Source organism: Nicotiana sylvestris, chromosome 1 (assembly GCF_000393655.2).
Source record: "Nicotiana sylvestris chromosome 1, ASM39365v2, whole genome shotgun sequence".
Lineage (NCBI taxonomy): Eukaryota > Viridiplantae > Streptophyta > Magnoliopsida > Solanales > Solanaceae > Nicotiana > Nicotiana sylvestris.
Genome location: NC_091057.1, coordinates 135,012,560 through 135,038,133, shown reverse-complemented (window position 1 = coordinate 135,038,133; position 25,574 = coordinate 135,012,560). Strand labels below are relative to the sequence as shown.

The following is a 25,574-nucleotide window of genomic DNA, read 5'->3' as shown; positions in this document are numbered from 1 at the left end:
GATAGTATCGGGCTTGTATTCTGGTTCCGGAGCCCAGTACAGGTCTTATATGTGAAATAAGATGAGTATGTGAAATTTGGTAAGAAACGGAAGTCGTTTGAGGTAATTCGGACCCGTAGTTGTGAAAATTCATACTTTGAAAATTTTGAAGATTTTCTTAGATTTCTATGCTAAATTCGTTGTTTAAGAGGTTATTTTGGCGATTTTATCGCACGATAAGTTCATATGATGTTGTTGAGATAGTGTACATGTTTGGTTTGGAACCCCGAGGGCTCGGGTGAGTTTCGGAAGAATTTGAACTTGGAAAAGATTGCAGGTTGATGGTTTGCCTTAGTTCCATTTCAGTCTGTGTACGTCCCTCTAAGTCATTTCGGATACTCTCAATCTCTTCAAGAGTGTGCCCCTCAAGAACGTTAAAGGTGCCTTCCACCTTCCCCAAGCGTTTGGCCAAAAATCTCCACGGCGTCCATCCCCGCGTTCATCTTCATCACCCACTCTTTACCGAGTGAAAAGTCCTCTGGAAGGACCTCCACTTCATCCTCGCTTGCCTCAGTGGCAGATGGTTCTTAGGATGTAAGCCCTTCGTTTGACACAACCTCAGGTGGCACCTCCTGGATCTTGTTGGTGGCATTCCTCTTTTTGCTACAACCGCTCTTGCCAACAGCATCATGGATGACGTTGGCTTGGGTGTTGGCAGCATTAATTTCTCCATCGTTCGTCATTCCCTTAGTTGAAACCTTTGCTCTGATACCACTTGTCACGTCCTTAGTTGTTAACTTAGTACAAGTGCGGCACTTGACAGCTCGCTCACGATCTTGCACAACTTGCTCACGTTCTTGCTATGTCAAGTCAGCCTTACTACACTCAAGATCGCTAAGATAATGGAAGAAAGATCACAAGAGAATTTTTAAAGGAAGCTTTGTATTAGAGAGAACTTGAATTATTTGTTTGATAAATTACAAATGAATGACCCTCTTTATATACTAGTCTCCTAGGGGCTAGTGTGTAAATATTAATTATTACACAAGTCCTTGATATTTACAAGATAAGGGCTTTTTCTAGAATTCTCTACAAGCCTAGAAGATTCCAAGGACTTTCCTAGCAAATCCATAAGGATCTAGGTTTTTCCTAAGGAAATGTCCATACCTTTCTAGAATCTTCTCACAAATGCTAGCCTTCTTCTTATGTAAGCTTCCACATGGCATTCATATATACCAAATGGCACCTATGTGGCATGATGACATGGTGGGTCATCACACGATGCTACACTCTGCACTATGTGCAGATTCCAGAGCAGTTTTTGGATAGTAGCACTTGAGGAGCCTGCCTTCAGTCCTGCCTGAGATCCCGAGGTAGTCCTGCAGGCGTCCGCAAGCCCAACGTCTACTTTATTATGTACTCTATTTTCATTAGATTCCGAGACATATTGTATTTCTTTCAGACATTTGTTGTAGTAATCTTAGTCCGTCCGTGATATTGTGACACCGGATTCCGGGTAGAGATGTGTGTTGTCATTATCGTACTGGCCTTGGTTATTATATTAGATTAAGTCTTCCGCTCGATTTCATTTATCGTTAATATCTAAATGTTGGATACCTGTTAATTCAGATTGTTAAAAAGGGTTAAAAATGAAAGAGTTAGAATTTTTTTATGTTTAGTGGCTTGCCTAGCTTCTACGAGTAGGCGCCATCATGACTCCCGAGGGTAGAAAATCCGGGTTGTGACACTTTTAAAAATCAAAAAATGATATCTAGCCTTTTTTAGAAATTCATTTACACGTTCGATATGTTTTAAACATTTTAAGTTTGTCAACAAGGTTGCAACTATTACAAGAAAGCATGCTTTTGGGCCCTAAACTACCCGAACTTAAGCATAATAGTAGCTACGTACGGACTCTCGTCACCTCGTGCGTACGTAGCCCCCACAAATAGGAGCACATAACTAATTAACTTACCTATGAGGACAATTCCCTCTTACAAGGTTAGAAAGGAGACTCACCTCGCTCCAAAGTTCCATAACCGGCATTCCACGCCCTTGCGAAGACTCGAATCGGTGTGCAATGCTCCAAAACTATCCAATAATTATGCAAATCCATTAATATATGTTCAATTACTCATTACAATCCAATTTATAACAATTCCTAGCCCCAATCGAAAAGTTGACAAAATAGCCCTCGGGCCCACGTGCCCGGATTCCGAAATTTTTCAAAGATAAAGTTTACGCATAACCTCACGAACTCAGATATATAATTTACTCTCAATTTCATGTCCAAAATCGTGATCAAAATTCAAGAATATCAATTTTCTAGGTTTTCCCCCAAACCCCAAGTTTCTACCAAATTTTCATGCTCAAATCCAAAAAAAAACCCATGTATTTAACATCTAATGAGTGGGAATAACTTACCTTGACATAGATGAAGAAAATTTCTTTTCCGAAAGCTCCAAAATCATCCAACCCAAAGTGAAAATGGGTGAAAATGAACCAAAACCAGATTTTTAAAGAGAGCTCACTACCTCCAGTTTTTTTGCACCTACGGTCTCTTGACCGCTTTTGCGGTCCCGCAGGTGCGGACTAATTGCCGCTTCTGCGGTCCGGGGCTCCCAACCCATTTCCGCTTCTGCGCTCCTTCTTCCGCAGGTGCGATCCCGCTCATGCGGTGACCTGACCGCATCTGCGGTCCCAGCCTTCACCCTTCACCACCGCATCTGCATCCTTTTGGCCGCTTTTGCGGCTCCGCACCTGCAACCAAAACTTCGAATGTGCAGTTATACCAGATATCAACTACTTCAGCTATTCTTTCCAACCCCAATTCAATCCGTTAACCACCCGGAATTCACCGGAGGCCCACGGGACCCCAACCAATCATACCAACTAGTCCCAAAACACATTATGGACTTATTCGAGGCCTCAAATCATATCAAACAATGCTAAAATCATGAATTGACTCCCAATCCAAGCTTAAGGAACTTTAGAATTTCAAACTTCTACATTCGATGACGAAACCCATCAAATCACGTCCGATTGACCTCAAATTTTGCACACAAGTCATATTCGACATTACGGACCTGCTTCAACTTTCGGAATTGGAATCCGACCCCGATATCAGAAAGTCCACTTCTGGTCAAACTTCCCAAAAAACCTTCAAATTTCTATCTTTAGCCAAATGACTCCAAAAGGACCTACGAACCTCCGAATTTACTTCCGATTGCACTCCCAATACCAGAATCACCATATGGAGCTATTCCCAGACTCGGAATCCCAAACGGACATTGATAACACTGAAATGTACATCAACCCAAACTTATGAGATTCTTCCAAAATGCTAACTTCCACAATAGGCGCCAAAACGTTCCCGTGTCTTCCAAAACCCAGTCTGAACATACGCCCAAGTCCGAAATCATCATACGAACATGCTGAAACCTTCGAATCCTGATTCTGAGGTCGTTTACTGAAAAATCCAACCTTAATTAATTCTTTCAACTTAAAGCTTCAGAAATGAGAATTCTTTTTCCAAATCAACTCTGAACTTCCCGAAATTCAATTCCGACCGTGCGCACAAGTCATAATACCTGAAGTGAAGCTGCTCATGGCCTCAAACTGCTGAACGACGCGCTAGAGCTCAAAACGACCGGTCGGGTCGTGACAATATATATATATATACACAAACACACACATACATACATATATATATCGACCACATCGGTTGCTCGATCAATTGGCTCATACAATTTAATAGAACATAAATATCAACAACGGGCTAAAAAGTCATAGTCCATACCTGAGCCATTAGATAAGAATCTATCCTCCCTTCTTATCTATTTTAGCATAGCAACTGCTAGCACTGATAGAAAAATAAAAAGACAAAAAATGTATGTATGGCTACCAAACAATTGAGATATAACATAAATTATAAAATTTTGGATAATTAATTTTACCGTAAGGCAACACAATTAACATTTCTTAGCGATGTCTAAGTCGATTCATAGTTTAAAACATTATCCCCACATAAATATATGTCATCAGTTCCTTTATTCTTGTGAAAATTTGTGATTGATTAACTCCCTTCTAACATTATTGGAGTTGCTTAAAAATTAATCGAATCGAAAAGTATTTATGTGACCATTCTCTTTCTGAGAATCATTTTAAAAGTATCGACTCCACACTACATACATCACACATCTTGATTCTCAAAGCTGAAATGTTAATTGAGCAAGAGATATAGATTTGTTTTTAAATTAATTAAAAGTATCAATTTACCCACACTATTTTTATACCCCCCCCCCTCTTTCTATATTATTCCCTCTTCTATGAATTTTATATAATTATTTCATTTATATGGAATTTTGACTTTAATTTTCTATTTAAATTAACTCTATACTAATTTAAATTATATTTAATTTTTTTTAATTTGTTTCTCGGAATTATGTCAATTGTTTATTTATTTTAATTTTATTTATCATAACGGTTTTAAATACGTGTATTTTATTTATATAATATGGCTTAGCTCATTATTATTTTAAAAACTTTCTCTTCTCAAAGATCAAATAAGTCTTATCATTATGTATACATCTACTACTGAAATTATTTAATTATATATTTATTGCATTACTCATAACTTAGAGTTGTTCGTATTATTGTCCACAACTCCCATTAATAGATGAATTTAATTTTTTTCTTATAATACAAATTATATTCACTATTTGTTTATTCTACTGCTCAAATTAATATCTAAATTTATCAATAATACTTTTGTGTATCATTTATTTATTATCTTTATTTTATATTTTAGCTGAATGCAGTAGCGGTACTCGTAGTGTGTATTAATAATAACTCCATATTTATTTTTAAAATGAGTTAAGACAGGGGTGTTGTTTTTATCTTGGGATTTTTACCTAACTATACTATAATAGAAACCATTGTTATCCCCCCAAAATTGTCGATCCTTTTCTTTTTTCAAAGCTTTCAAACCCAATTTTCCTCTTTCTTACTAATCACCCAAAATCTCTCTTTCTTATTGATACAATGCAGACAAAATTCAGAATAGCTTTAGAATCAACTTGTGCGTAAGTTTTGAATCTTTTTTCTTCTATAGTTTTTTATTGTATGTGACTTGTATATGATACATCAATACCCAAAACAATACTTGATACAATGCTAATACAATTATAATACGATTATATTAGATTTTTAGTATAGAGTTGTGATTGAAACTTGAAGAAGATGGAGATCATAATTGTATCACAATTTTTAACAAATGTATCGTGATTGTATTATAATTGTATATGTATCATAATTGTTGAAGGAATTGTATTACAAATGTATGATAATTGTATATTATTACGATCGTGCAGATGTGAGTTCATGACGAATTTCACAGTTTATATCACAAATATATGATAATTATATATTAATTTATTAATATTAACAAAGACGGAGTTTCTCTCAAATGCGCGGAACTCTTTGCGGAGTGCATAGTCAAGATTCAAGAATTCTAAGGTTTGAACCATTTCTCGTCGAAAACGAAAGAACACTGTGATGACCTTGTTTTAAAACGAAATTTTCGTATCTGAGGCCTTAAAACCTTATTTAGAGCCACCTTGATTTGCGTGCGCAGTCCGGACGCGTAGCTGGAAAGCTTAAATATGATAATCTATGAAAACCGATAAGTTTTGATTATAAAATGAGCTAATTTGACTCTGGTTAACGTTTTAGGTAAACGGACTCAGACCCGTGATTTGACGGTCCTAGAGGGTTCATAGAAAAATATAGGACTTGGGCGTATGCCCGGAATAGAATTCCGAGGTCCCAAGCCCGAGAAATGATTTTTTAAAGGAAATTATTTTCTGGAATTGTTTAAAGAAATTTGAAATAGAATTTGATTAGAACGTGATGGTATCGATCCCGTATTTTGATTTCGGCGCACAGTACAAGTCTTATATATGATTTAAGACATTTCTGTGTAATTTGGTGAAAAAACGGATGTCATATGACGTGATTCGGACTTAAATTGCAAAATTTATGTTTAAAGAAGTTTTGGAGAAGATTTCATTGATCTTGAGACTTAATTTGATGTTCATGATGTTATTTTGATGATTTTATTACACGAGTAGGTCCATATGATATTTTTGAGTTAGTATGACATTTGGTTTTTGAGAAGTTGCAGGTCTCTGAAGCCAGGTCTCGCGGTCCGCGGTGGAAGTTTCACGGTCGCGGTGGGGACTTCGCGATCGCGGTGGGATTTGTGCGGTCCGCGGTGAGCAAGGCCAAGCCTTCGCGGCCGCTCTCGATTTCTTGCAGTCCACGGTGGAGCTCCGCAGTCGCAGTCTTTTTTATGCGGTCCATGGAGAGGGTCTGAGAGGAGTATAAATAGACGAGATTTTCAGTTATTTTGCACTTTTCAAAAATCCCAAAAACATAAGAGGCGATTTTTCAAACAACCTTTCTTCTCCAAATCAATTGTAAGTCATTTTAACTAGTTTTCTTCAATCATTAACATCTTTTAACATGATTTCAACTTAAAATCAATTATTTTCATGGGGGAAATTGGGTGTTTTGGGTAGAACCTAGGTTTTTTCAAAAATTGGGGATTTGGACCTCGATTTGAGGTTCGATTTCAAAACAAATTACATATTTGAGCTCGTAGGGGAATGGGTAATCGGGTTTTGGTTCAAACCTCGGATTTTGACCACGTTGGCCCGGGGGCGATTTTTGACTTTTGGGTAAAACTTTATAAAACTCATTTTTATGCATTCAAATTGATTCATTTAGCATGTATTAATGTAATTAAGTAACTTGTGACTATATACGAGTGAATTGGCGGTGGAATTGAGGGGTAAAGCTATAATTGAAACTTGAGTTGTGTTCGAGGCATCGAGGTAAGTGTTTGGTCTAATCTTAGCTTGAGGGATTAGGAGTTGTGTCATATTTGCTATTTGCTTCTTGTCGAGTACGACGTATAGGCATGGTGACGAGTATCTATACGTTGGTGTCAAGCATGACCGTGAGTCTTATATTGTGATTTTCATTATTTCATTGTATTATTCATGCCTTGGTGAAGATTTCTAATTGTTGTATAAAGATTGTGGAAAGAATTGTAACCTATGAACATTGAGGAGCGTTGGCTCAAGTTGTATAGCAAAATTGTGAAAGTATAAGTGACAATTGAACTTTTAGAGCATTGGATCGAGTTGTGAAATGAATTTGAAAGTATAAGTGATAATCGAACCTCTAGAGCATTGGCTCGAGTTGTAAAGTGAATTGTGAAGTAAAATTAAGAAAGAGATGAGATCAATATGTTGTCACCCTTGCTGGGCTATTGTTGATTTATTTGTTGTTCCTTCGCTGGGATTTAATTGTTTAATTGTTGTTCCCTTGCCGGGATTTAATTGTTTAACTGTTGCTCCCTTGTCGGGATCTCTATTACTATTTTATTTATTCCCTTGCCCCTTTGCTTGTGATTGTTGTTTGGGTGAAGAAGAGTGTTAAAGCACGAATGGTGATGTCGTGCATTGTTTGTTATTGTGAGGAAAGAGTATAAAGCATGAAGGGTGATTCCGTGCAGAATCTATTGATTATATAGTGAGGAAAGAGAGTAAAAGCATGAAGGTGATGTCGTGCACATTTTGATTATATGATTGTTTTGGTGAGGACGAGAGTAAAAGCACGAAGGGTGATACCGTGAACATTTTTATTATATAACTGCTTTGGTGAGGCTGAGAATAAAAGCACGAAGGTTGATGTCGTGCAATTGTTGATTTCTGCTTCCTTGTTGATATTCTAGTTATGTTGTTTTTTTTCCTTACTTGATGTCTTTCTATTCGGAACTAATATCTCCCCCACAGCATGTTTCCCCCTCCCACATTGACTGGTTATTTTTGTATTTCTTTTCCACTGTATATATATATATGAACTGCACATGTTTATTTGGTAGTCTGGTCCTAGCCTTGTCACTACTTCACTGAGGTTAGGCTAGACACTTACCAGCACATGGGGTCGGTTGTGCTGATACTACACTCTGCAATGTATGCAGATCCAGGAGCAGCTTTCGGACAGTAGTTGGAGTGCTTCCTTCAGTCCACCCAGAGACCCAAGGTAGACCTGCAGGCGTACGCAAGCCCTGGCGTCTCCCTCTATCTCTATTTCCTGTTTCATTTCCTTTTGTTCAGAAATAGTGTATTGTATTTCTTCAGACCTTGTATGTAGTAACTCTTTGATAGTCTGTGACACTGTGATACCAGGTTTTGGGGTATTTGAGGTTTTAAAAGTTGTAATAAACGTAGCCTTAAGATATATAATTGTTGACTTTCGCTTATTTATTTAAAATTTCGCTTTTATCATATTATCGACTTATGTTTGTTAAAAGGAAGCAAAAATGAAAGTGTAGCAATTAGTTAAGCTTTGGCTTGCCTAGCTCCCATTAGTAGGCGCCATCACGACTCCCGAGGGTGGGAAATCCGGGTCGTGACAAATACTCAGTTTCACCACCATCGCCATCGCCGGCGAACTCTGAAAGACCCACGTTCTTTCATATTTGTTACTCATCTCTCTCTTCCCTTTTCATATCCACCACCCTTTTCAAGATTTTGTCTTTTTTAAGATTTTATCTTTTTTCGTTCTAAAGTAGTCTTGACTTGTCATCATCTCTTCTAAAGCAAAACAATGATTCAAAATCCCCATTTTCATTTCCGATTGTTTTACTCTGTCGATTTTTAAATTTAAATATAAAAGATTGCAACTCTTCAGATTCTTTCTATATTTTCAAATGATTTTATTCCTTTTTCTTTTTGTGTTTTCAAACGGAAATCTGGAAACATAGGAGTATTATTTTTGGAAATTATAGACTGCTTTTGATTAATAAATTGTAAGCATTTTCACTATTTCACCAACAGAGGAGTACTCTGTTTTTTTACTTGTGGTGTAATTCCTGTGAAATTGACAAATTATCGATATTCCGGTGAAATTAACAAATTGTCAAAACTTTCCATCTTTCTTGAATTGTATTTGCGCACATCTATTTATTGTTGCCTTGCCAACAGCTTTGATTGGATTGATTGATTTTTCTATCTTTTCTACTAGTGTTTTAAACTTAAGGTTGCATCTATTCATTTTAATTCTATGTTTGCATAGGGGTAGTTTCGTAGACATGGTAGATTCATTGTTCTAGTGCCTGCTCGCGTTACTGTTCTCGTAGTCGCTCTGTTGAGTTGTTTTTAGCTCTCGGGTTCATAGCCTATTGTCTTTCGTTCTATTATTGGTCCTTAGTGTTAGTGTCTACCTAATACATTTGCTTATAGTGGTGTTAGTGGACGATATAAGAGTAAGGTCATGTCCTCGGGTGGGGCTGGGGGTGGGGTCCAGGGGTAAGAAGGGGGGTAAGAAAGCCTCTAGGCTGAGAATTGGGTCTTGGAACATTGGGACGTTGATGGGGAAGTATATGGAGTTAGGTAAGATTCTCCATAAAAGGAAGATCAACATAGCGTATGTTCAAGAGACCAGATCGAAGGGTACTACGACACGAGGTGTAGACGGGTTTAAACTTTGGAACTCAGGGAGCGCTGGGGGTAAGAATAGGGTAGGCATTTTAGTAGACAGGAACCTCAGGGAGCTCATGGTTGAGGTTAGGAGGGTAATAATAGGTTGATGAGTATTAAGCTGGTAGTTGGTGGGTTGTAAATAGGATTAGTGCTTACGCTCCTTAGGTAGGGTTGGACTAAGAGGTCAAGAAGCAATTTTGGGAGGATTTGGATGAGATGATGCGTAGTATCCTGCACACAGAGAAGTTGTTCATTGGCGGAGATTTCAATGGCCATATTGGGGCTAGTGATATAGGTTATGATGATGTGCATGGCAGGTATGGTTTTGGGGTTAGGAATGAGGGAGTTAATTCACTATTGGATTTTGCTAGAGCTTTGATTTGGTTATAGCTAACTCGAGTTTCCCGAAGAGGGAAGAGCACTTGGTCACTTTCCAGAATTCAATGGGTAAAACTCAAATTGATTATCTTCTCTACAGGAAATGTGATAAAGGTCTGTGCATTGACTACAAGGTCATCCCAAGTGAGCATCTCACGACTCTACATAGGCTCCTAGTTGTGGACTTGGAGATCAAAAGGGGTAGGAGGAAGAGGGCAGGGTGCAGGCAACCTAAGATCAAATGGGGTAACTTGACCAAAGACAAAGCTTAGGAGTTAGGGGAGAAGTTGTTGGCTATGAGGGCCTGGATGAGTAAGGGGGACGTGTCTAGTATATGGTTCACCGCATTAGGGTAGCTGCTAGAGATGTCTTAGGGGTCACGAAGGGCTCTCCTTGGGGTCATAAAGGGGACTGGTGGTGGAATGGAGAGGTTCAAGGTAATGTGGAAGCTAAGAAAGCTGCTTATTTGAAGCTAGTAGAGAATACAAACGAGGAGGAAAAAAGGACTTATCGGGAGTGTTACAGAAAGGCAAAGAAAGAGGCAAAGTTAGCAGTTACGATGGCTAAGAATGCGGCGTTTGCTTGTTTGTACAAGGAGCTTGAGGGCAAAGTCGGGGACAAGAGGTTGTACTGGTTGGCCAATGTGAGAGAGAGGAAAGCCCGCGAATTAGACCAAGTCAAGTGCATCAAGGACGAGGATGGAAAAGTGTTGATGGACGATGCACTTATTAGGAGAAGATGGCAGACATACTTCCATAAACTATTGAATGATGAGGGGGATATACGCATTGTGTTGGGTGAGTTGGAGCACTCCGAGAGTCGGCAGGATTTTGGGTACTATAGGCAAATTACGGTAAATGAGGTGGAAGAGGCAATACGTAAAATGTGCAGGGGCAGAGCGATGGGGCCAGGAAAAATCCCGGTGGAATTCTGGAAGAGCGCCGGGCGGACAGGTTTGGAATGGCTCACTGGGTTGTTTAATGTAATTTTTAAGACAAAGAAGATGCTCGAAGAATAGAGGTGGAGTACGATGGTTCTTTTTTTACAAGAAAAAGGGTGATATCCAAAATTGCAATAATTATAGGGGTATCAAGTTGTTGAGTAACACTATAAAGGTTTGGGAGAGGGTGGTGGAGGCCATGGTAAGAAGGTGTGTGTCTATTTCCGAGAATCAGTTTGGATACATGCCGGGGCGTTTGACTATGGAAGCGATTCATCTGATAAGGAGATTAGTGGAGCAGTACAGGGAGAGGAAGAAGGATCTGCATATGGTGTTTATTGACCTTGAGAAAGCATACGATAAAGTTTCGAGGGAGATCTTGTGGAGGTGTTTGTAGGTTAGCGGTGTTCTGGTAGCGTACATTAATGTGATTAAGGATATGTATGATGATGTTAAAACTCGGGTGAGGAATGTGGGTGGTGACTCAGAGCATTTCCCTGTGGTGATGGGGTTGCACCAAGGATCGGCTCTTAGCCCATTTTATTTGTCTTGGCGATGGACGTAGTGTCGCCTCACATCCAAGGAGAGGTGCCTTGGTGCATGCAATTTGTTGATGATATATTGTTGATTGACGAGACGCGTAGCGGAGTTAACGTGAGGTTGGAGGTTTGGAGACAGACCTTGGAGTCTAAAGGTTCAAACTGAGCAGAACCAAGACAAAATACTTGGAGTGCAAGTTTAGTTACGGGACCCATGATGCAGAAGTAGAGGTTACGCTTGATGCTCAAGTTATCCCCAAGAGGGCGAGTTTTAAGTATCTCGGGTCGATTATCCAGGGTAACAGGGAGATTGATGAAGATATCGTGCATCACAGTTGAGCAGGATGGATGAAGTGGAGGCTCGCTTTCGGTGTTTTGTGTGATAGGAATGTGCCGCTAAGACTTAAAGGTAAGTTTTATCGAGTGGTGGTTCGACTGGCTATGCTGTCTGGGGCTTAGTGTTGGCCAATCAAGAACTCCCATGTGCAGAAGATGAGAGTAGCAGAGATGAGGATGCTGAGATTGATGTGTGGGTATACCAGGAGAGATAAGATTAAGACTGAAGCTATCCAGGACAGAGTGGGAGTAGCCTCCGTGGAGGACAAGATGCGGGAGTCGAGACTGAGATGATTTGGACATGTTAAGAGAAGAAGCATTGATGCTCCTGTTAGTAGGTGTGAGAGATTGGCCATGGAGAGTTTGAGAAAAAGTCGAGATAGGCCTAAGAAGTATTGGAGAGAGGTGATTATGCAAGACATGACTCAGCTTCAGCTCACTGAGGAGACCCTTGATAGGAGGGTGTGGAGGTCGATGATTATGGTAGAAGGTTAGTAGGTAGTTTATAGTTGTTCACCCATAGTCTTAGTAGCATGCATGTCCCTTCATATTCTTAGATTTTTATTACGTTATGTGGTTTTGTTTGCATCGTGTATTGTATTCCCTGTTGCTATTATTTGGTACCACTTATCCTTTATCTCTCCCTTTTTTTTATATTCCATCTTTCTTCCTTCCTTGTTTTCCTCTTCTTATTATTTCCCTTCCTGAGCCGAGGGTCTATTGGAAACAACCTTTGTACCTGTATTAGGTAGGGGTAAAGTCTGCGTATACACTACCCTCCCCAGACCCCACCTGTTGGGATCAAACTGGGTTTGTTGTTGTTGCATATTGTATCAGGTATTATTTTGTGTACTAATGTACCATATAGATACAATTGTGATACAAGTATGATACAATTATGTTTTAAGCATTGATATATCTGATACAATTCAAATACAATTATGATACAATTATCATACAATTCCTGAATATTCTTTCATTTTCAGTGTTGTCTAGTCGTCCAGCAAAAAAATAATACAATTGATGATTTTTTTAATAATATAAAGTTGTTGGCAATGGTGGTAAGAGAGAAGATGGAGATTCTGGCATAGATTAAGGTATTTTGGTGTAAAAGGGGGGGGGGGGAGAGAAGAGAAGAGGAAAAAAAGAAGGAAAGGATGTAATTGAGTCCCTTAATTGAAGCCACTAATAATGAGCGAGAGCCTTTTAAGGAGCAATCTACATAATTTGTAAGAAAAACCTAGATATTTATTAAAAATTACAAAACATAGAGAAACATAGGTAAATAAGTTTCTAATATAGTATAGCTAAGTAAAAACCTCTTTTATCTTTCAGTTCAATTTTTTTGTGTGGTCAAAACCTTATTAATTAAAATAGGTAGTTGATTATATCATTATAAGACTATTATTCTTTCTTTTCATTCAGATTCAAAATAATTTTATTCACTATCTTTCCATTTTAATTAAAAATATTATCTTTTAATTTTAAATTAAATTAATATTATTATAAATATTATCCTAAATTATCAAATAACTTTATAGTAGCGTGCCACTGCCCACTTAGCTTAGCCACAATGCAAATTATTCTTTTTAATATGTATAATATATATAAAATATAGATATAAATTGATTTGAACATTAAGTTTACTGATTGGTAAAGAAAGTGCTCTATCACCGAAGCAAATTTTCCTTTAGTAATCAACATACAAGTTGATGCTTCAATTTATATTTTCTCTCTTCTATTATCACTACTAATATAATATAAATATTAATTTCATATTTGTTTTACTTAAATCTATTGAATTAACGTCTTAGGGCACACGGAGAAGTGAACACTATTGATCATCTAAGGTAGTTACGAAAGTTAAGTTTTGATCCAACAACTCGGTAATTATGAATATGGGTTTCGAATCTAGATTTTTTTAGTCTTATTTCTAGTAACAAACACGTTTTTGTTTTTTCTATTGTTTTTGTTGTGAACTCAAATTTCAAAAAACTCTTTCTCATCATTTAGAACAATTTTGAGTCTCTCGTTTGAATTGGACCATTTATGTGTTGATTCGCTTTCCTAATTAATTAATCAATCAATTCAAATTTAACTTTCTTTCTATTTAGATTCAAAGAATCTTATTTATCATCTTTCTATTTATATTAAAGAAATATCCTATCTTTCAATTTAAAGTAAATACTATAACAAATATTGTCCTAAATTGCTAAGTGGCTTCATACTAGCCTGTCACTTGACTTAACCACAATGCAAACTTTCTTACTTTAATATATATATATATATATATATATATAGATAGATATAGACTAGTAACAAACATGTTTTTGTTTTTTCTGTTGTTTTTGTTGTGAACTCAAATTTTAAAAAATTTTTTCTCATCATTTAGGAGAATTCGCCTCACTCATTGAGTCTATCGTTTGAATTGGACCATTTATGTATTGATTAGCTTTCCTAATTAATTAATCAATCAATTCAAATTTAACTTTCTTTCCATTTAGATTTAAAAGAATCTTATTTACTATCTTTCTATTTATATTAAAGAAATATTCTATCTTTCAATTTAAAGTAAATGCTATACCAAATATTGTCCTAAATTGCTAAGTGGCTTTATATTAGTCTGTCACTTGGTTTAACCACAATGCAAACTATATATATATATATATATATATCGACTAGTAACAAATACGTTTTTGTTTTTTCTGTTGTTTTTGTTGTGAACTCAAATTTCAAAAAACTCTTTCTCTTCATTTAGGAGAATTCGCCTCACTCATTGAGTCTCTCGTTTGAATTGGACCATTTATGTGTTGATTAGCTTTCCTAACTAACTAATTAATCAATTCAAAATTAACTTTCTTTCCGTTTAGATTCAAAAGAATCTTATTTACTATCTTTCTATTTATATTAAAGGAATATCCTATATTTCAATTTAAATTAAATACTATAACAAATATTGTCCTAAATTTCCAAGTGGCTTTATATTAGTCTGCCACTTGGCTTAACCACAATGCAAACTTTCTTGATTTAACATACATATAGATACATGGTTGTTGCTCGGCCGAAAAAGTATTCCCTCCGTTTATTTTTACTTTTATACTTTGAACTTTTCACGCCATTTAAAAATAATAATTGTAGTATGTATTTTGCCACATAACCCCTAATAATGATAGCATTTCATAAAGTTTTAGAAAATAATTTTAGATATGAGTAATTAATGATTAGGGGAAAACAAGAAAAAATTGTCTTTCTCTTGATTTGCAAAAATAAACAAGTAAAAGTAAAAATATATTTTTAGTATAGTGGACAAGTAAAAGTGAACAGAGGGAGTACATAACAATTATAGGTATTTTTCTACATTCTTATAAAATAAAGACATCTTTATTTATTAAACAATTTCTGGTTTGGCTATAGACGAAATGTAATTATAAATAAGTTAAAGTACTCTATTCGCAAAATTGATGTAATAATAATGACGCTGGTGGATATAGTATAGTTTCTTTATTAAGAACGTTATAGATTATTATACATGTATCCTATTGTCGCATATATATTCCCCGGAATAAAGTAGAAGATCAACATAAGAAGTCGACGTTCTTCGCACCATGTAAATTTTTTAATGATAAGTTATGCGTCTTTTGTTTTGATGATTTGACAAACTTTATGAGAAAACCAGATTAGGAACCTGATACAATTAGTTCTCTTGCGTTCAAAGTAACTAGTGTTCAACTCTCATTGAATTCAGATAAGAGAACAACAGAGGAAACAAATAGGGATCAGTTCCTCTAGTCATCGGACAGTCAACTCTACAGCTATAAAAGTTGTTGCACTATACCGTCTGACAACAGTACAACAGCACAAATGTAGCTCACTAAGGCCAAACTAAAGGACACTCCCTTGCATCATCTCTCATGGCCTCACTCATATATTATCAACATGAGACATAGGGTTTCATTCAACACTTGCAAATCAAAAATCATATTCTCTCAAGTGTTAGCCACCATCTCTCTCAAGAACAAAGCTACTATAACCTCAAGGACTAGATCCAGATATTGAAGATATCTTAAGTTCTTAAGTTTGTTGAGTCTTTGTCATTTTGTTCTTCATTTGTAATCCTACACTACTTTCAAGAAGTGTCTTTGTAGGACAGATTTCAACCATTGTTTGGTTTGGTTGATTAGAGTTAGTGTCACGACCCTAAACCCGGACACAGTCGTGATGGTGCCTCTCATGAAGACAAGGCTAGCTGACACACTCCCGATTCATTTTTAAGTAGTTGAGTAATAAAACTAAGTCTTTAACATAATAATAAAAATCCCAAAATAAGGTAAATAATACAGTTGCGGAATAAACATAGCCCGACATCAGGGTGTCACCAGTCATGAGCATCTATCATAACAACTACAAGTCTGAAAGAGTCTACACAGCTATTACATAACTAAAACATGAGAAAATAATATAGAGGGAGAAGCACTAGGTTGCGAACGCCGAGCAGCTACCTAGTGAATCTCCGAAGTTTGTTGGAAGCTCTCAACCCTCGCAAGCAGGACTTGATGCGCCTGAATCTGCACACGTGGTGCAGTGAGTAAAGTGAGTACTCCAACTCAGTGAGTAATAATAATAAATGAAGACTGGACGACAAGAAAACACGTAAAGGCACATCAACAGGCTATAAAGAAGCAGTAAAATCCAGTAAAAACAGTAAAATCATGTAAAGTCACCTTAGTTCAGTTAAAACTTCTTTGGAATGCCTTTTTAACAGTTAAGCAAGTAAATGATAGACAATTAGGAAAGATAAACACATAAAGAACCACCCCTCGGGCACAATACTAACAGAATCAACCCCTCGGGCAACACATGGAACAATACCAGCCCATCGGGCTATATCTCACATCACAATGGGTACCTACGGTCATAGGGGTGTGCAGACTCCTGGAGGGGCCCCTTACGGCCCAAGCGCAATAGCAAGTCATCTCGTGGCATCATCACTAGGCTCTCGGCCTCATATCAACAAGTTAGGCCCTTGGCCTCATAATCACAATCAGTATTTCCTCACAACATAGGCCCTCGGCCTTACTCAGTCAGAATCTCACAAGCCACTCGGGCAACAGTAAATTATGGTGCTCAACCCAAAATATCATTTAAAATATTATTTAAGTGTCAAAATGGAGTAAACATGACTGAGTTATGAAAACAGTAGAATATAGCATGACTGAGTTCAAGTATAAAGTTAAAACAGTGAGAAAATATTAGTAAAAATCTCCTAAGAGTTCAAATAGTTGGCACGAGGCCCAAATATGGCATTCAACCCAAAACATGATGATAACAAACAGTTTTCAATCAAATACACGGTAAAACAATCATTCGGGATGGAGTAAGTCACAATCTCCAATAGTGCATGCCCCCACGCTCGTCATCTAGCGTGTGCGTCACCTCAATATAGCACAACAGTGTGCAATCCGGGGTTTCATACCCTCAGGACAACATTTACAGTCATTACTCACCTTTACCCAGTCCAAATCTCTAGCTCGCGATGCCTTTACCCCTCGAATCGGCCTCCGGATGCTCCAAATATAACCAAAAATAGTGCAGAACTATCAAAATATGCTAAGGGAACAAAGCCCACTCGAAAGAAATCAAATTACAATACAAATCCCGAAATTGGTCAAACCCGACCCCCGGGCCCACGTCTCGAATTCTGATAAAATTTACATCAATGGACTCTTTATCACTCCCTGAGTTCATTCATACCAAAAGCATCAAAATCTAACCACAAACGACCCCTCAAATCTCAAATTCTAGGTCTCCAATTACAAGCCCTAGTTCTTCAATGTTAGGCTTAATTTCCATGATTAATTAAGTAGAATTCAGATTAGAATCGAGTATTAAGCCCATAAATCTTACCTCCAAGTGTTTTCCCTTGAATCCCTCTTCAATCATCTTCAAAAAGATCCAAAATCGCTCAAAAATGGTGGAAGATAACCCCAAAATTGCGGACAAGATGACTATTTAAACATTCTGCACATGCCTCAATTCCTTCTTCGCGAACGCGGTCAACGCCTCGCGTTCGCGAAACACAAATTAACTTTGACCAAAAAATCCTCTACGCGAATGCGACCAGCCACTCACGAACACGATGTCTCCTCAGCTTGACCCTTCGCGATCACACTCCCTCTCTCGCGAACGCGATGAAACAAAACACCCTGAAACCCAGCTGCCCAACTTCCTCTATGCGAACGCGCTCCCTTTCTCGCGAACGCGATGCATAATCTCCCAGCCCTTCGCAAATGCAGAGCCTTCCTCACGAACGCAAAGGCTAAAATCTCAGCCTCCTCAACTAACCCTTCGCGAACGCGAAGGCCATTTCTCTGCAACACTGAACATCAATTTTCTGCAACTTTCAACATCTAGAAATGTCCGATTGACAACCCGAAACTCACCCGAGGCCCCCGGGACCTCAACCAAATATGCCAACATATACCATAACATCATTCAAACTTTTTCCAACTTTTGAAACGCTCAAAACAACATCAAAACACCAAATTTGCATCGGATTCAAGCCTAAGAATTCCAAAATCTTATAAATTACGCTTTTGATAAAAAACCCAACCAAACCACGTCCGAATGACCTGAAATTTTGCACACACATCTCAAATGATAGAACGAAACTACTGCAACTCTCGGAATTTCATTCTGACTCCTATTTCAAAATCTCACCTATCAACCGAAAAACGCCAAAAATTCACTTTCGCCAATTCAAGCCTAAATCTACTCTGGACCTCCAAAATACATTTCGATCACGCTTCTAAGTCCCAAATCACCTCCCGAAAGCTATCCAAACCATCAAAACTCACATCCGAGCCCTCTAACACATAAGTCAATAGCCGGTTGACTTTTCCAACTTAAGCTTCCTCAAAAGAGACTAAGTGTTTCAAACTTTACCAAATCCTTTCCGAACCCGAGCCAACCAACCCGATCACATATAGAACCGATAGACAAAGAAATAAGAAGCAAAAATAGGGGAAACGGAGCGGTAACTTATGAGACGACTAATCGGGTCATCACAGTTAGTCAAGGTTTGTTGCTTTGTAATAGAGTTATTGAAAAGGGCTTACAATAGAAGTATTGTAAGGAGTGAGAGATTAAGAGTTTAATTTCTAGATTCAAATAAGTTATAATTTGAAGTTTTCTCGGTTTAATGGAGTTGAAATCCTACTAGGGTAGGTCGTGGTTTTTAATCCCTTGAGCAAGGAGCTTTTTACGTAAATATCGAGTGTTCTTTATTAACTGCATATTTACTATGTGAACAGACAGAGAACATGGTTCCCTATACTGTTTGATTTACTTTTCTCTTATCTACTCTTGGAACAGATAGAGAACATGGTTCTCTATATTGGTGGACTCCTAGTTTCTATTAATTGGTATCCGAGCAGGTTCTTTCTAAAAGTTTAACACCTAAAAAGGATCCTCATGGCTGCTTCACCAAACTTCAAGGAAGGACAATCAACCTACAGACTACCAAGATTCAATGGCCAATACTATAGTTGGTGAAAAACAAGAATGCATGACCTCATTATGGTTGAAGACTCTGAGCTTTGGGACGTGATTTGTGATGGTCCCTTTATCCCTATGAAGGCTGTTGGAGAGGGAACAAGAACTATTCCATAGACAAGAAAAGAATACAATGATGTTGACCAAAAATCTATTGAGAAGAATTTCAAGGCAAAGAAGATTTTTATGTATGGTAATGGATCAGGCGAGTATAATCATATCTCGGCATGTGAATCTGCCAAAGGAATCTGGGAAGCTCTTCAAACGACTCATGGAGGAATTACTCAAGTAGAGCAGTCCAAAATAGATATGCTTACAACTGAGTATGAACTCTTTAAAATGAAAGAGGATGAGTCCATTAAAAAGATGCATACTCGTCTTCACCTGCATAATAATGAGCTTCATTCACTTGGTCAAATAATTGCAACCAACAAACTGGTCCGAAAGATACTCAGTATTCTACCAGGTTCCTGGTAAAGAAAGGCTAATGCTATCACATAAGCCAAACACCTGCAGAAGCTGACTATTGACGAGCTTATTGGAAATCTCAAAACTTATGAGATGAAGAGAAAGAAGGATCTTGAAAGAAGAAGCCCAAAAAGGAGAAGAACGTGGTTCTCAAGGCTTTCAACAATGACTCAAGTAGTGATGAATCAAACATGGAGTATCTCACTCGAAGATTCCAAAAGGTGATTCAAAAAAAATGGTGGAATTCCAAAGAAAAGAAGTTCCAGCAGGAATTTCAAAGGGCATAATTGTTGTCATAAGTGTGGAAAGTCTAGACACTTTATTAAAGATTGTCTTCTTCATAAGTAGGATCATTACAAAACCAACACTGATAAGACGGCTAACATGAACCAAGTCCCTGACAGAAAGTTCAAAAGAAGAGATGTTGCTGACAATGTGGTGAGGCAAGCTTTGACTGCATGGGGAGATTCCTCTAGTGAATTTGAAGGTGAGGATGACTAAAGAGATGCATATATGATGGTTGTTGACAATAAATCTTCAGAATATGAGTCAATCTTTTCACTCATGGCTAAATCTGATAATGATAAGAACAATGCGGAAGATAAGGTAAGTTTTCTTGATGTTCAAAGAATTATAAAAACTTACTCTAAAAAAATTGATGTCCTTAGAAAATGTGTTGATTAATGCCTATCATAGCCTCATTAATGATAAAAATACTCTAATGAAGAAATTGGTGATATAGAACACGAGAGGGATGATATGGTAGTTTCTATTGTAGACTTTAAGAAACAAGTGAAAGAAGTAACAAGAGAAAATACCTTATTGGAACCAAATGAATAAATGGATGGACACCCCTAAGGGAAAAAACATGGCTAGTGAGGCTCAACTTGAGCTTGAGAGCGAGCTTAATAAAATTAATCTTGTTCCTGAGATAGAAAAGAATAGACAGCTTCAGGAGGATCTGAAAAGGGCTAAAAATGATCTTAATAAGTCACTGAACTGGACCTGGTCCTTTGATGCAATCACGTCTATGTATAAAAATAATAGTGGAAACAAGCAAGGAATCGAGTTCCATGCGGCTAAAGTCCCATATAATCCCCATAGCAAGTATACAACTGTGGTTGATAATTGGTTGTGTACTCATTGTGGTCAAACTGGTCATTACAAGGACTCTTGTAAAGCTAAAATTTAGTCTCTACAGAAAAATAAATTTTTTATTGAAAAGAAGCCTACCGTTGAGGAACCCGATTCCCTAAAAAGAAAATATGTGCTACCTGCATAGGCAAAAATGAGTTTGATTCAACCTTATCATTATAAGGGACCCAAGCTGGCTTGGGTTCCTAAGTCTAATCAGTGATTTCGTGTGCAGGCTGGAGTGAGAGGTAACAGTAAAAAATAATACTCCATCCGTTCTAATTTATGTGAACCTATTTGACTGAGCACGAAGTTTAAGAAAAAATAGAGACTTTTGGAATTTGGGGTCATAAACAAGTTAAAAAGGGGCTCAGAGTATTTGTGTGGTTATAAAAGCTTCTTATTAAATATAGAATTGTAAGTTTAAGCTAAATTATTTTTAAATTTAGAAAGAGGTCATTCATTTTGGAACGGAGCAAAAAGGAAATAGGTTCACATAAACTAGAACAGAGTGAGTACATGGATAGCGGCTGCTCTAAGCATATGACTGGAAGAATAGATGATTCCCTCTCACTCAAGGCCTTTCATGGTATGAGCGTGTCTTTTGGAAACGACAAGAAAGGCTATATTCTTTGTGGCAAAATTGGCAAAACACTCTCTCATACAATTGAAAATGTGTACTATGTGAATGACTTAAAATATAGCTTGTTGAGTGTGTCTCAAATTTGTGACAAGGGAAATGAAGTGAAGTTCTTGTCCAAATCTTGCACTATCGCCAATCTCAAAAGTGGTGAAGTGGTGTTGATAGCCAAAAGGTTCAAGAACATCTATGTTGTAGACCTTGACTCACTGGATGGTGGTGATCTAACATATTAATTGCCATTGAGGATGATGCTTAGTTATGGCACAGACGATTGGGGCATGTGAGTCTTTCTTTGCTGAACAAGTTGGTCATGGAGGACCTGGTTCGTGGGCTAAAGTAGTCAACACTACCTATTATTTGATTAACAAGTGCATGATCTGATCCCTTCTCGAGAAGACTCTCTATGAACTGCTCAATGGGAGAAAACCCAAGCTAACTTACTTGAGAACCTTTAGATGCAAATGTTTTATTCTTAACAATGGTGGCAAAGGGTCATATAACAAAGTAGATGAAGATGGAGAATTTACAAATGCTCCTGGTGAAGCTATAGATATTGCAAATGGAAAGTCAGATTTGATCGGTCAAGTCAAGCGAAGCGATGAAGAAGATGCAGCAGAATCTCCAAAAGGCATAAAGGAACCTGATCCCTCTATCACCTCGATTGAAGCTGAACATAGGGTTGTTGATGGTGCAGCAAGTACTCTTGATGCAGAACAAAAGAGTGGAAGTCATAATTCTGTTGATGTCAATGATGTTTCAAACATGGACGAACCTGGTTCTCTTGTCAATTAAATTATTTATAAGGTTATTAGTGGATCTCTTTTGTACTTGACTTCTAGCAAACCTGATACTGTTTTTAGTGATGGGTTGTGTTCTAGGTTCCAATCAATCCCAGGAGAATCTCCTTGAAGGCTGCCTAAATAATTATGAGGTATCCTAAGGGAATGTATGACCTAGTCCTCCTCTATCCTTCAGGAGATAATTTTGACTTGGTTGGATATGTTGATGCTCATCGTATTGGATATTTGGCGGATAGAAAAAGCACACCTGGAATGTCATATTTTCTGGGGCCATGCTTGATCTCATGGGGTACAAAGAAATAAAACCTTGTAGCTCTTTCTACTGTTGAAGCTGACTATGTGGATATTGCATCTTGTTGTGCTCAACTACTATGGATCAAGCAACAACTAGAATATTTGGGTGCGTTTACAGATTGTGTGTTATTGTTGTAAGATTAGACAAGTGCTCTAAACATGGAAAAAAACCCGGTACAACACAAGAAGACAAAGTATATTGATGTGTGACATCACTTTTTGAGGAACAATGTTGAAGAAAGGGCTTATTTGTATAAAGCTTTGCAAGACGGAGGATCAAGTAGCAGATATCTTCACCAAAACATTGAGCAGAGAAACCTCGATAGAAATCGTCTGGAGTTGAGGTTGATAAAGCTCAACTGAGGACCTGGTCCCTTGATGATTAGTTATACAAAGAAGGAAAGGTACAATGCTAAAAAGTATTTTTCTGGTGGCATCTAACTCAATTCTACACCATTACAAGTATACATACATTTCTAGGAGTTTTTGCTCAAATTTTTAGAAAACAGCCAAGGACTTGGTTCCTATGAATCGGGTTAGTAGTCTCTTCAATAATTATATGCTTTTTAAACTGATGAAGTGTCATGTTATTAATTTATTCATGCCTTTCTCCTAATTTTGAAGTCCAAAATGTTAAACCTTTTCTGAACTGATCCGCTTCCCCCCAAAAAACTATTTCATTCTTTCACACCCAACCAAAACAGATTCTTTTCTTCTAAACCATAATCAACCTTGTCTCAAAAAGAATCCCTCTCTCTAAATATGCCAGAAGTGAACCCAACTTTGTCATCTTTCAAAATCCTAGCTCCATCTGAATCAAAATCCTAAGAAGTCTTTGGTAGATTTTGATGGGACTTTAATTGAAAGGGAATGGGGTAGATCTAGTATTCTAGAGAGTGAGGCTGAAATTGTTGTTGGGTTTGTAGAAGCCTAGAAGGATGGAGGAATGGTGAATGTGCTAGAAAAGGGGGAACTGAATGAGAGACATGATCCTTCTAGTCAGCTGAGAAAGATGCAACAAATGATAAGGCTGAAGCGATTGAGAAGAGGGAGACCTGACAACTCGGAAAAAGAAAGGGTAGTGTGAGGGAGGGGCCTGTTTCCTTAAAGAAGCAAAAGGTTGAGTTATCGGAGTTGGAGAGGAATGAGACTCTGAAGTCTCAAAATGTGATGTTGGGCAGAGTGTTTGACTCTGATATTGCTGAAAAATAGAGGAACTTCTTGACAGTGTTGAGTTCCAAAAATAATATAACCTCTTTATTCATCCAAGTCCTAAAGTTTATGAAGAAGAAGTAAAAACTTCTATGCAAATTTGTATGTTACTGATAATGATTCTCTGATGTTGGATGTGAATAGGATAGGGTTTGTTCTTGATGTGGAGAAGCTTGGTTAGATTCACGGTGTCTCGACTGATGGTTCAGCTCGCCTAGAGAGGTAGATAACTAGGTCCTCATCAAAGCCTTAATTTTCTTCCTGCCTAGTGATCCATGTCTTTCACCCCTTCCAAATTCCCTCAAATTTCTATCTTCTTTTGATCCCTGTATTTGATGACATTGGTACTTTAGTTTTTTAAATTTTCATATTCTGTATTGGTAAAACTACTGTGCTTTTGTTATAATTACTCCACTATGGGCAATTACTCTATTTTGTGCAATGATATTCATTTGTTGTTCTTGTTGCTATTTATATTGTGTTGCCCAAGTGATATGAGTTAATGTTGCTGAACTTCTTTTTGCATGTGCTTCTTCTGTTAATCTTTTCAATGATGCCAAAAGGGGAAAGTTCAAGGGGGTCAGAATTGATGGTTGTCAAAGGATATGTTGTGTTATGCGTGAAAGATTGGTCCATTGATCTGTTTCGCAAGGGGAACATTTCATTGATGTTGTCATATTGATTATCGGTATGATCCATAGGGGGAACATGTAAGGAATCGGGTTCTCATCGGTCTAATCCATATGGGGAACATGTATCAATTCTAGGTTTGTAAAAGGGGAAAATTGATAAGTTATGCTATTTTGTATTTTGATGATTTGCCAAATGTTCTCGAGGAACCAGATAGGAACCAGATGTGATCAGTTCCTTTGGCCGTCGTATAGTTAATTCTATAGTTGTAAAAGCTGTTGCACTGTACCGATTAGCAGTAGATATATTACTTGAAAATTGAAAGGATGAATATACTCTCAGGGGGAATATCAATTCCAAGTTAGTCATCATCAAAAAGGGAGAAATTGATAAATTATGCGTCTTTTATTTTGATGATTTGACAAACTTCATGAGAGAACAAGATAAGAAAATTAGATGTTTGGTTCAATTCTCAGTGAAATTAGATAAGAGAATATCAGAGGGAACAGATAGGGATTAGTTCCTCTGATTGTCGTGCAGTCAACTCTACGGCTGTAAAAACTGTTGCTGTTACGCCTCGCAGTTATTACGTTGATGTTATGCTCTGCAGTAAAATATTACAATGGTTCTACCCTCTGCAGTAATATATTACGATGATGTTATGCCTTGTAATATTACATTACGGTGATATCACGCTTCGCAATATTAAGTTACGACAATGTTGCACCCAGCAGTATTACATTACGATGATGTTACACTTTGCAGTAATAAGTTACGACAATGTTGTACCATGTAGTACTTTACGTTGAATTTGTCATAAGGTAGTTGATATCATTCCAAGGAAAAGATTATTTGGAGATTATAAAGATTATGCTATTTCACGAGTGATTAGTAAATTCATGAAGGTGAAAGGGGGAGCAACTCAAAGAAAATAAATTTTGTCGAAGTTTGGCTATTTGGAATATATATATATATATATATATATATATATATATAAATGTGGTCCGAGCTATAATATCCGGTATTTATAGACTAGTTCCATTACAAGGTACCACATGACCATGACAGTATGATGTATAAAGTATATTAAAAGTGAGTAGTATTTTAAGTAATTTG

The 25,574-nt window shown here is 37.3% G+C and overlaps 1 protein-coding gene across 1 annotated transcript; it reads left to right on the top strand.

Moving 5' to 3' along the window:
• The first annotated feature begins 10,245 nt into the window (after positions 1–10,245).
• LOC104212295 (uncharacterized) lies at positions 10,246–20,246 on the top strand. The gene is made up of 3 exons (XM_009761516.2): positions 10,246–10,864; positions 11,850–11,923; positions 20,094–20,246. Exons 1-3 carry the CDS (start codon positions 10,246–10,248, stop codon positions 20,244–20,246), a joined length of 846 nt encoding a protein of 281 aa, XP_009759818.2.
• The last annotated feature ends 5,328 nt before the right edge of the window (positions 20,247–25,574 follow it).

Bases quoted from the DNA above. Each gene is read 5' to 3' on its own strand.
- LOC104212295 (XM_009761516.2), top strand. From the start codon at position 10,246: ATGGTTCACCGCATTAGGGTAGCTGCTAGAGATGTCTTAGGGGTCACG. The intron at 10,865-11,849 runs GTTTGGAATGGC...TCTGGGGCTTAG, and splicing joins GAAGAGCGCCGGGCGGACAG to TGTTGGCCAATCAAGAACTC. The intron at 11,924-20,093 runs GTATACCAGGAG...CTTCATAAGTAG, and splicing joins ATGCTGAGATTGATGTGTGG to GATCATTACAAAACCAACAC.